Source organism: Lepus europaeus, chromosome 7 (assembly GCF_033115175.1).
Source record: "Lepus europaeus isolate LE1 chromosome 7, mLepTim1.pri, whole genome shotgun sequence".
Taxonomy (NCBI): domain Eukaryota; kingdom Metazoa; phylum Chordata; class Mammalia; order Lagomorpha; family Leporidae; genus Lepus; species Lepus europaeus.
The window spans coordinates 17,378,140-17,390,709 of record NC_084833.1 but is presented as its reverse complement, the minus strand read 5'-3'; the positions used below and the strand labels follow the sequence as shown (position 1 = coordinate 17,390,709).

At 42.8% G+C, this 12,570-nt stretch overlaps 1 protein-coding gene across 1 annotated transcript in view; it reads right to left on the bottom strand.

Annotated features, from left to right (window-relative positions):
- Nucleotides 1–12,570, bottom strand: part of NUP160 (nucleoporin 160) — a 64,795-nt gene that overhangs the window by 34,004 nt on the left and 18,221 nt on the right. The window contains exons 10-17 of the mRNA XM_062196133.1: nucleotides 11,604–11,688; nucleotides 8,969–9,037; nucleotides 5,682–5,765; nucleotides 5,222–5,392; nucleotides 3,498–3,597; nucleotides 3,062–3,227; nucleotides 1,892–2,019; nucleotides 1,642–1,802 (exon numbers count right to left, since the gene is read on the bottom strand). Coding sequence (XP_062052117.1) covers nucleotides 1,642–1,802; nucleotides 1,892–2,019; nucleotides 3,062–3,227; nucleotides 3,498–3,597; nucleotides 5,222–5,392; nucleotides 5,682–5,765; nucleotides 8,969–9,037; nucleotides 11,604–11,688 — 964 coding nt within the window. The remainder of the gene's footprint in view (nucleotides 1–1,641; nucleotides 1,803–1,891; nucleotides 2,020–3,061; nucleotides 3,228–3,497; nucleotides 3,598–5,221; nucleotides 5,393–5,681; nucleotides 5,766–8,968; nucleotides 9,038–11,603; nucleotides 11,689–12,570) is intronic.

Genomic DNA, 12,570 nt, shown 5'->3' with positions numbered 1-12,570 from the left:
CTGAATAAGTTAAAATTCCACTAGATAACTTTTAATATTCTAATTTTATAAAGAAAAACTAAAAAATCTATCTTGAAAAAATGGCATATACAAAAATGTGTGCAGGGGTTTTTTGTGTATATGTGTATAGTATATATCACAAACACAGTGACTTATATATAGTGGGTACCAGGGGTAGAAGACTGTAGAAGACCTTTTCATTTTTAATTACATTTATTTCATAGAAGTTTTATTTTAGGAGCCAGTGCTGTGGTGTAGCAAGTAAAGCTGCCACCTGCAGTGCTGGCATCCCATATGGGTGCTGGTTCAAGTCTTGGCTGCTCCATTTCTGATCCAGCTCTCTGCTATGGCCTAGGAAAGCAGTGGAAGATGGCCCAATTCCTTGGGCCCCTGCACCCACGTGGGAGACCTGAAAGAAGCTCCTGGCTCCTGATCGGTGCAGCTCCGGCTGTTGCAGCCAACAGGAGTGAACCAGCGGATGGAAGACCTCTCTCTCTCTGCCTCTCTCCTTCTCTCTGTGTGTAACTCTGACTTTCAAGTAAATAAATAAATCTTAAAACAAAACAAGAACAAACAACTGTTTGGCATGTTCACATCCCTTATCGGAGTGCCTGGGTTCAAATATCCACTCCTGATACCTGCTTTCTGCTAATGTGTATTCCAGGAGGCAGCAAGTGATGGCTCAAGTACTAGGAACCCTGGGAAATTCAGATTGAGGTCCAGGTCTTGGCTTTAGTCTACCCATCCTCAGCTGTTGCAGGCATTTAGGGAGTGAATCAACAAGCATGAAATCTGTTTGTCTGCCTTTCAAATAAGTAAAATGTGTAAACAAAAAGTTTTTAAAAAAGGAAGAATTTGGTATGGGCTAACCTACGAGAAAGGCTCTTAGGAAAAGTGCCTGTTTCTTGGTGGTATTAAAATTATCTTTTCACATTTTTTTAATTGCCTGAAATTCTACCATTAGCAATGTATTTGAATTAATAAATTTTGATTTAAAAGTTTGAGTAGTCCTGGGAGCCCCAAAGGCCCCTTACACACGAGCATGAAGTGGTTGAATCAGATGTTTTCCTTGCCAGCTTGCATAGATCACTGACTCGGACTTCTCAAGTGGGCAGAAAGGCAACGTTTAGCACAGAGCATTCAGAAGGGCGGGCTATTAGGACTGTATGGTGGTAAAAGAGTCTGGTGGCCTGCAGAGAAAACGTTTGAAAAGGAGGCATGGAACGCAGTAGAGAGAACTAAAAAAACAAACTTTGCAATCTTAAAAACTGTGCTTTAGAGTGAGCCCTCGCCTGCAAACAGATGTTTCTTCCTTTTCCACTGTCCTCTCCACTATAGGGTACATCCAAAGTTGTTCTCAAAATACTAACCACTGCAACAGTCAACCTGGGAAAATTTGCCAATGCTATACATACAAAGATTAACATAAAGCAATTTGCTTCATGTATGTTCTTAATCCGTAATCTTCAATTCATTCTTAATTCAACACCTATTTACAGAGCACCTAATTGGGCCAAGCCTGAGGGATACAGTGGTGAACAAAGACAAGTCTCTGCTCACAGAGCAGAAATCCTGCTGCCATGTGCCTATAGATTACATCACATTTTAAATTTTTTAAGTTTTCCCTTTAGTAGTACTTACTGCATCTCCTAGCCTCAGTAAGAGCTGCTGTAAGATCAAGAGGTCTCGGCAGATCAGGAAGCGGGTACTGGCGATTTTAAACACAGCTCTGCATACAATGTAACTTGCTGTGCTACTCCCATAGAGCTGGGAAAGATTCATCCGAACATTTAAAGGCTGAGCTGAAATAAGAAATGAAATAAGAAATAAAGTTAAATGTATCACTGCTTTCTCTAAACCCAAAAGGGACTTTGGTTGTTCTGTCATTTACCTGGATTGAATCCCTTTTCCATTTCCACGTCTGTTTCATAATCCATTTCCCGTATAAGAACGCCAATGGCCTGGATTGGATTCCGAATTTCTTGCAGTTTACTACAAATATCCTCTAGCACATTTTCTCTACAGAGGCAATTAGGAAACTTCTGTTACTACCAAGAATACTATCAAGAATACCCAGTGTCCTGTAAACTAAATGCTCTGTGACACAGGAAAGCCAGCAACGTGATAAAGCAGGAGACAGAACTGTTCAGGTATACGAGATACCACACAGCAAAATTTCTTTCAACTTTTCAGAACTGGCAAACAAGATGATTGTGAGGAAACTACTTTTTCTATTTAGAATCAATAATTAATAGCTGTATCACAGCTTAGGAATCTGTATGTGTTAGAATTTCTGTTTGGGGCTGGTGTTGTGGCATACTGGGTAAAGCCACAGCCCATGACACCTAGTTCGTGTCCTGGCTACATCCCACATGGGCACCAGTACAAATCCCAGCTGCTCCACTTCTGATCCAGCTTCCTGCTAATGGCCTGGGAAAGCAGCAGAAGATGGTCCAAGGCCCCTGTCATCCACATGGGAGACCCAGATGAAGTTCCTGGCTCCTGGCTTTGGCCTGGCCATTATAGCCATCTGGAGAGTGAACCAGAAGATGGAAGATTCTCTCTGTAACTTTGACTTTCAAACAAATAAAATCTTAAAAAAAAATCCCTTTAAAGAAATTTCTGGGGGCTGGTGTCGTGGCATAGTGGGTAAAGCCACCGCCTGTAGTGCTGGTGTCCCATATGGGTGCTAGTTCGAGTCCTAGCTGCTCCTCTTCCAATCCAGCTCTCTGCATGGCCTGGGAACACAGTAAAAGATGGTCCAAGTCCTTGGGCCCCTGCACCCATGTGGGAGACCCAGAAGCTCCTGGCTCCTGGAGACCGCTCTCTCTCTCTGCCTCTCTGTAACTCTGCCTTTCAAATAAATCAATAATTCTTAAAAAAGACAAAGATTTGTTTAAAAAAAATTGTCCAAAAGCTGAAATACCTATTGAGAATCATGACATTCATTTTATCTTCAAGCCATTAATTTGAACACTCTTTTGCATACAAAAACTAGATTTGGCACAAAAAATTGCTGAATTTCCATTAGGAAATGCACTTTACCCTAAGTTCTCCTTACACATCAACAGTGATCAAATCTTCCAGAATCTGTTCCGCAGCCTTCTCTGGAGACTGTAAGTTGTAGCAACTCATTTCCATCATAACTGACATGTCCATATTTACAGACTCTCCAATCAGCCGGAGACATTTTATAAGACATATGACATCTCGAGCAACATCCGCATCTGAGGAAGAGAAAAGTTAACATTCTAGTCTCAAATCAGTGAAGATCTAATTAATATTATACTGTTAATTATTAAATGCCCAGACATCTATCTGATGTCTTTGAGATATGGATAAAATGGCCAGTGGTAATCAATGTCTTTTGCATGTACTTGTAAAAGGCCAAAGATTTATACGATCTGAAGAGAAACCAGAGTATATTTTGCATGTACCTGTAATAAAGCATAGGTTCATGTAGGAAAGGGAATAAACATACAAATAACAATCATTACCATCAGATATGGTTGTCTCATCCTCTGTCAACAGGTTCTCATCAGGCAGTAGATACAAATGGTCCACTAGGGAAGAGGGCATAAGAAAAGACAGGTACCCCTGGAAATTGAAATATTCTGGTTACATTTTTTCAGTGAATTTTTAAAGGTATAAAATAATTGTGATGTAAGTTTTACCATGAGGCAACACCACAGAAACTCCAGTTGATGGACACTGTGCAAAAAATACATGTGTAGTAGTCAGAAAAATATCAGTCATGAAAGACAAAGAAAGGCTGATGATAGTTCAAGATTAAGTTAAATAAACAAGACAACTAGATATATCTAGGTCCTTGGATTGGATCTCGGATCACAAAGAAAATTATGGGCACAACTGGCAAAATTATTAACTGTGTAATAATGTATCAATATCAAATTGTTGATCTTTAAATTCTGCTGTGGTTATTTAGGATAAACATCCATGCTTTTAGAGACTTGCTGAAATTTTTAAGGACAAAAGGGCATGATGTCTGGGCCCAGCACTATGGCACAGTGGATTAAGCCATAGCCTATAGCACCAGCACAAGTTCATGTCCAACTGCTCCATGTCTGATCCAGCTTCCTGCTAATGCTTCTGGGAAAGTAGCAGAAGATGACCCAAGTCCTTGGGCCGCTGCATCCATGTTGAAGACCTGGGTAAAGCTTCAGGCTCCTGGCTTCAGCCTGGCCTAGCCCCAGTTGTTGCAGCCATTTGGGGAGTGAACAAGCAGATGAAAGCTCTCTGTCTCTCCTTCTCTCTCTGTATCTCTTTCAAATAAATAAATAAATCTCAAACGCCCAGGAAAAATAAACACATTTATACAAAGAAGAATCACAAATGGAAATTAAAAGATGGATCTGGATGAAGGCTTTATAAAAATTTTTATGCTATTTTTTATTTTTTGTTATCTATTCAGCAAACAAATAAAATATATATAATGTTTTATTCTACTTTAATTTTTATTATCTATTCAATAAATAAAGTAAATTTAAAAATCAAATGTAAAACAATATAGATCAGGGTGGGCATTTCATCATAGGTTAAGACACCACTTGTGAAGCCAGTGTTGTGGCACAGTGGGTTAAGATGCCACTTGAGACAGGAATCCCAGTAGCTCAGTTTCTGATCCAGTTTCCTGCTAATGAGACTGGGAAGGCAACAGAAGACAAGCCAAATACTTGGGCCCAGGCCACCCATGTGGGAGACCAGGATGTATTTCCTGGTTCCTAGCTTTGGCCTGGTTTAGACCTGGCTGTTGTGAATATTTGGGTGAACGAACCAGTACATAGAAGATCAATACATCTTTCACTCTGTTGCTCTCCTGAAAAGATAAGTATTTTTTGAAAAAATAAATATACATAGATCTTAAAAAAATAATACTGCTTGAGAGGGACGTCCAAACTAGAGTGCAGGGATGTGAATTCCAGCTTTGCTTTCAATTCCAGTTTCTTACTAATGTCCACTACAGGTGATGGCTCAAGTACGGGGGTGGGGGTGTGTGTGTGTGTGTGTGAGAAAGGGGAAAGGAGGGAGGGAAGGAAGGAAAAAAGGATAGATAATAATGTAGAAGGCTAAATATAAATGAGCTATAATTTTATGGAGAAAAAAATAAGCTCTCAAAGCTAATCACGATTTTCACCAGACTAGCACACCTGAGGAACCACTGAACTGGTTCAGGGAGCTCTGTAGGCTTTAGCCTCCTTACTTTTTTCAGCAGGCACACCATGTTCGTGTGGGGATTCAAATGCAGAGCGAGAGGGTGAGAGAGGGCTTCTTGATACTGAAGACAACAGGCATAGAACTTGCACCAAAACTCCTGCTGCAAATTTCGAAACTCCTCCTGGGAGAACTCATACTCCGTTACACTTCCATGGAGCTGGCAAAGAAGAAAGAAATCAAACTCTTGATGACAACTCAGGATCTATCTCCACAAAAAACAAACAAAAAACCCACATACATAATTGTCCGATATCATTTTATTAAGTTATAGCCAAATGAATATTCCTTATGTATGACATGACAGAGACTATGTGAATATATGTCTAATTCTCTAATAGAAGGGTTTATACAATTCTACTTCCTACTAACAAGGTCAGGTGAAGAATTCCAACAACTCCTTAGTATCAAGGAAGAAAAGTATCCCTCTTTTCCTACCCCAAACTCACCTCTGTTTCAACAGCTAAAGTAACTTCTTTCTTTAGTTCACTCCAGGAAAAATCCATATTTCTCTCAGTTCCTCTGCAGAAAATCTAAAATTAAAAGAGACATTTTAGAGTATTATACACTACTCAAAACCAAATGAAAAATATTTCAATTTAGAAGGTATGGTGGTGGGGCTAGCACTGTGGTGTAGCAGCTAAGGCCACCAGCTGCAGTGCCAGCATCCCATATGGGCTCCAGTTCAAGTCCTGGACGCTCCATTTCCAATCTAGCTCTTTGCTATGGCCTGGGAAAGCAGTAGAAGATGGCCCAAGTCCTTGGGCCCCTGCACCCGTGTGAGAAACCCGGAAGAAGCTCTTGGCTTCAGATCAGCCCAGCTCTGGCCATTGTGGCCAATAGGGCAGTGAACCAGAAAATGGAAGACCTTTCTCTCTCTCTCTGCCTCTCTTTCCCTCTGTATAACTCTAACTTGCAAATAAATAAATAAATCTTTAAAAGATAAAAAGAAGGTATGGTGGCAAAGTACTGTTTGTAGAGATTACAATTACTCCAACACTGGGTAAATAATTTCTGAAAAACAAATTATAGCATTTTTGAAATAAGTTTCCATAGATCAGAGTAAATGACAGGAATCCATGAATCTAAAAATATTATAACAGAGTACATTCAGATCATTACAAAATGCAAAATAACCCTTACTGCTCAGTTGGAAAGAAGATAAAAATGATGCCAAACACACACATCCTAAGACTGGCACAAAGGGAAATTAGACTAGTGATAAATATGTCACTCCACTGAGAATGATTTTTGAAGAAAACCATTTGCTAGGGGCCGGCGCTGTGGCACCAGCTCTCTGCTTATGGCCTGAGAAAGCAGTGGAAGATGGCCTATGTGCTTGCGCCCTTGAACCCATGAGGGAGACCTGGAAGAAACTCCTGGATTGGCCCAGCTCTGGCCATTATGACCATTTTGGAAATGAGCCAGCAGATGGAAGGCCTTTCTCTCTCTAACTCTGCCTAATAAATAAATAAATAAATTTAACAACAACAAAAAATTTGGGAGGCAGAGTTAGTGAGAGAGAGGACACACACACACATACACAAAGAGAAGGGAGAGAGAGAGGGAGAGAGAGAGGGAGAGAGAGAGAGAGAGACATAGAGATTTTCTTTCACTCTCCAAATGGTTGCAACAGCCAGGACTGAGCAGGCCCAAGCCAGGAGCCAGGAGCTTCTCTTGGGTCTCCCACTTGAATGCAGGAGCCCAAGCACTTTGCCATCCACCATCCTCTGCTGCTTGCCCAGGCACTTTAGCAATGAGATGTATAAAAGTAGAACAGCTGAGAATCAAGCAGGCGCCCATATGGGATGCTGGCATTGCAGGCTGGGGCTTCAACCCGCTGAGCCACAGCACTGGTAAATAAACAAATTCTGTTGTGGGGCAAACATTTGGAATAGTGATTAAGCTGCTGTTTGAGATGCCCACATCCCACACTGGAGAGTCTGTGCCTGAATCCTGGCCCTGGTCTCCATTCTAGCTTCATGCTAATGTGGACTTGGAGGCAGCATATAATGGCTCAAGTGCTTGGGTTCCTGCCACCCCAGGTTGAGTAGCAGACTCCTGGCATTGGTTTAATCCAGGCTTCATGCCACAAATGTTATTGAGGGCACCTGGAGAAGAAATCTAGGGGATGGGACATCTTTGTTGCTCTCTTTCTTCCTTTCAATTAATTAAAATAAAACATTTAAATTGTTTTTGAAGTTTAAAAAATCTTTTTGAAAGCATTAAGCATCTCTAAAAACCATATTACTTTGAGGTTAAAAATTTTTTGAGTTTTCTTGAACCTGAATCAAGTGAGACTTTCACTGTGTTAATGAAAGGGTAAAGTCACATCAAATTTCCTTCAAGTACAATTATATACACCATGTAATGTAGTATCTTTTATATATATATATATATATATTTTTTTAAACAGGCAGAGTGCACAGTGAGAGAGAGAGACAGACAGAAAGGTCTTCCTTTGCCATTGGTTCACCCTCCAATGGCCGCCGCGCTGCAGCCGGCGCACCACGCTGATTCGAAGCCAGGAATCAGGTGTTTCTCCTGGTCTCCCATGTGGGTGCAAGGCCCAAGGACCTGGGCCATCCTCCTCTGCACTCCTGGGCCACAGCAGAGAGCTGGCCTGGAAGAGGGGCAACCGGGACAGAATCTGTTGCCCCGACCGGGACTAGAACCCAGTGTGCTGGCGCCGCTAGGCAGAGGATTAGCCTATTGAGCTGTGGCGCCGGCTTAATGTAGTATCTTTTTACACTATGAGTAGTGTAGGCACAAGTTTCTCTTTCTACTACTAAAATTCTTCACTAGTTATTACGAAAGTGTTCCCTGCCCCAGCTTCTCTACTAGGAGTCTTATTTAATGGGAAGTCCATTAAGAAAATACAACAGTGGGACCAGTGCTGTGGTGCAGCGGGTTAAAGCCCTGGCCTGGAGGGCCGCTGCTGTGGCACAGCAGGTTAGGGCTCCAGCCTGCAGCGCCAACATCCAATATGGGCGCCGGTTCTAGTCCAGGCTGCTCTTCTTCCAATCCAGCTCTCTGCTGTGGCATGGGAGGGCAGTAGAGGATGGCCCAACTCTTTGGGCCCCTGCACCCACTTGGGAGACCTGGAGGAGGCTCCTGGCTCCTGGCTTCAGATTGGCTCAGCTCTGGCAGTTGTGGTCATTTGGAGAGGGAACCAGTGGAATGGAAGACCTCTCTCTCTCTCTGACTCTACCTCTCTCCGTAACTCTTCTTTCAAAATAAATAAAATAATTCTTAAAAAAAAAATAGAAGGCATAGATGAACTTAAAAAAAATAATAAAGCCCTGGCCTGCGGTGCCGGCATCCTATGTGGGCCCAGTTACTCCCTCTCCCTGCTGATGTACCTAGGAAAGCAGTAGAGGATAGCCCAAGTCCTTGAGCCACTGCACCCACGTGGGAGACCCAGAAGAAGCTCCTGGCTCCTGGCTGCAGACTGGCTCAGCTCCAGCCACTGCGGCCATTTGGGGAATGAACCAGCAGATGGAAGACCTCTCTTCCTTTGTCTCTACCTCTCTCTTTGACTCTTTCAAATAAATAAAATAAATCTTAAAAAAAAAAAATGTGTTTATAAAAACAAGTACATATAAATGCAGAAACAGGTTTAGTGCTTAAGACATGGAAATACAAAAGAAAATGGTAATTACATCACATGTACAGTAATTCATTCTCATATAAACATGAAATGAGTCTCATAAACATGAAATGTATTCTTGCTGACCTGTAACGCTTTACATAAAGCTGCATTTATGAATCGTCCTGGAGTAAAAAGACTCCGCAAATACACCTCCTATTAGAGAAATAAAAGTTAATATCACTCTAAAAAAGGCAATATTTGAAAAATATTGATGGAAGAGTTGAACACATTAACACAAAAGCTCTAGTCTCTACTATATGAACCCAGACATTGCCCTCTTCTACACCTGAATGCTAGGCAGCAGTACTGCAGTTACTTATATTTTCACACTGGAATGAAGACTGTAAAGTCTGTGGTCAACCAGGTGCACTGAGCTGAAAATGGCAAGCATGGAGTTTGCCATCAGGCTCCACTGGAAAACATGGCTTGTCAAGTTTTTAACAATCTCTAACCGAATGTTGAACCCAGTTTATTGGAACATGCATTGGCAAGGGAAACCATCTACCAAAGGAACTGGCAGTAATAAGCTTTATAAGTAAATAAAACAAGCTTCAATAACCTCTCACCATGAGGATAATAAAATGGAAATTCTCATTTTACCCACATATTCTGACCAAATCTCATAAACCAAATTTGCCAAAATAGCAAATCTGACTGACATTCATGTTTGCTTCCTTCTACTGGTGGTTCTGGTGGAGGAGAAAATGATCAAAAAGAGAAAAACTTTTTAAACAATCAGCATATGATTTTGGCTTTCAGACAAAAGCCAAGTGCCCAGGTGTTCTTAAATGGAACAAATAATGATCACCAATGATGTGCTTTACTTTTGGCAGCTTATATATATTTTTTAAACATAGGGAAAGCTTGGTGGTAGACACTTGATGCTTATGAGACTAAGAGAATTCAGGCTCTCCGGGCACAAATGTGCCCTACACATATATGTAATTCTTATCAAAATTAGCCTTGAGCACTAAAAGAAGATTCATTTTCTGAACTTTCTTCTGTCATTTTTTCACTTTCACCATCAGAAACTGGATCATGCCTAGTGGCCTCTCAAAAATATGCAACCTCGACCTGACACCATTTTGTTCCTTATTGCCACCACTGGAAGATCCACTTGAAACATTTTGAGAGCTTGGATAGCTCTGAAGAAGATTCCGAAGATGAATCACTTGTGACACTTAAGGAAGGACTCCAGATCGCACATCACTGAGTCTCAGGAAGGAGACGACTGTGCAGCTAAAACATTGAGTGTTGTTCCAATTTGCTGGATACAAAGAGAAAGGACTGCTAGTTTCGCCTCACAAACTGTAGAGAAGTGGTTGAGGAACTTCACACCACGCACCACACACAGGTTTGAGAAATGCCATTCTTCTTTCCCGTTGAAGAGCTGGCACCTTGGAAAGGGCGACACCCACCTGACCCATGAGTGGAAGCTTGTCCTCATGCGTCTCCTCAGTGAGCCGGGGACGCAGGCTCACCACAGACCCCGCCTAGCCCCGGAATCACGTCCCAGCACCTCCCCAAGTCCCGGTCTCCCAAGTCCTTCTCAATAAACTCTTGTGACTGCAACGTTCAACCTCAGATATTTAAAGCAGGTATTCCACTCCTGTAAACAGTCGTTTCAGACCCATAGCCCATATCTTTAGTCTCATGCTAACACTAAGGTATCAACTGAAAGCTTTTTTTTCATTGATCCTGAGCGTGTTCTTGAAAAATGGGGAGACTGGCCTGTTGGCTACTGAATTACCTTTAAAAATTATTCTCTCGGGCCGGCGCCGTGGCTTAACAGGCTAATCCTCCACCTTGCGGCGCCAGCACACCGGGTTCTAGTCCCGGTCGGGGCGCCGGATTCTATCCCGGTTGCCCCTCTTCCAGGCCAGCTCTCTGCTATGGCCCGGGAAGGCAGTGGAGGATGGCCCAAGTCCTTGGGCCCTGCACCCGCATGGGAGACCAGGAGAAGCACCTGGCTCCTGGCTTCGGATCAGGACGATGCGCCGGCCGCAGCGGCCATTGGAGGGTGAACCAACGGCAAAAAGGAAGACTTTTTTCTCTCTCTCTCTCACTATCCACTCTGCCTGTCAAAAAAAAAAAAATAATAATAATAATAATTATTCTCTCCATGGCACAGATTCTTTCAGAATTATCTAACTTCTGATTTATGTGCATGCACTAACATGGTGTTGAAGACTCCTAACATTTCTGCTTGCCCAGCACCTGTTTCCCCCTCATTTTATTAACAAATCCCTTATCCTTCTTTGGGAAATCATTCCTTCCTTACCCCCCTCAAATGACTTCAGCGGTCCTTGCAATAGCAAGGCTCAGGCTGGATATGTGTGTCATACCAAGCCAGATTATTCTATTCCTTCCGACCAGAGTGACTAAGCCAGGCCAGTGAATGTCAGCTCAAGGGCCTGAGACTGGGGTGCTGCTTTCCTTCCTCTGGGGTTGCTACGTTCACAGACTGCACTGACTCCAGGGAGGCAGCCTGCCCGAGAAAAACCCAACAAGGAGGGAAGACTAGAGAGAAGGTGGAGACCAAGCCAGGCGATACTGAACCTCAGCTGCTCAAGTCAATGCAGTCTCATTTCAGCTTCAGTCAGGTCAAGGTCAGTTCTGTCACCTGCAGTTGAGTTCCAACTAATACAACAGGTTCTCCTTAAACTAAACTAATGGCCAGGGTAAATGATCCCTAAGGCAGCCTTATAGTGTTGCTTACTCTGGGGTCTTGGTCATCTCTGATGATGATCTCCTCCTCTGGCAGAGGCTGTATAAACACTGGATTCCACTGACCTGCAACATTACTGCAGAGAGAAAAAGTTCATCGGTTAACCTAAAAATGATGACTAAAAAACAAATTTATGCTGTTGCCATTATCTGGCCAGAAAGGCCCCTCTGCTGAACCACTGCAAGGGCTGTTTGATCAATTCTATTGAAAAAATTCAGGGCAGACATGTGGCCTAGTTGTTAAGATATCAGTGTTCCAAACTGGAGTGTCTGGGTTTGATGCCTGGATTCTCCAGTTTCCTGCTAATGTACACCCTGGGAGGCAGCAGCTGATGGCTCAAAACAGCAACGGTGCCCACAATAATTCTTTGAAAGATATATTACCCTCCATTTTACAGAAATGAAAAATGAGGTTTAGGGTGTATCTGAGCTCATTAGTTACACAACCAGGATTCCAATCCTGCTTTAGTTACAGGAGCCTGTGCTCTGATCACTTTGCTTGACTGCCACCTATCAGGAGAACTTTCACATTTTTGGGGGTGTGGTTTGAGATCAATCTGGGTAACCATTCCCAGAATTTTACCCTAGAATTCAGGGTGAAGAGGGACCTAGAGGACTCCATGAGTTCAGTGGTCAAGTTGTGTTCCAAAAATTCTCTATAGATGTTTTGGGGATACACAGTGTTTGCTTCAAAACTGGTTGTAGGGGGCCGGCACTGTGACGTAGCAAGTAAAGCTGCCACCTGCAGTGCTGGCATCCCTTATGGGGGCTGGTTCAAGTCCCGGCTGCTCCACTTCGCATCCAGCTCTCTGCTATGGCCTGGGAAAACAGCAGAGGATGGCCCAAGTCCTTGGACCCCTGCACCTGTGTGGAAGACCCAAAAGAAGCTCCTGGCTCCTGGCTTCAGATCAGTCTGGCCCAGCTCCAGCCATTGTGGCCATTTGGGGAGTGAACCAGCA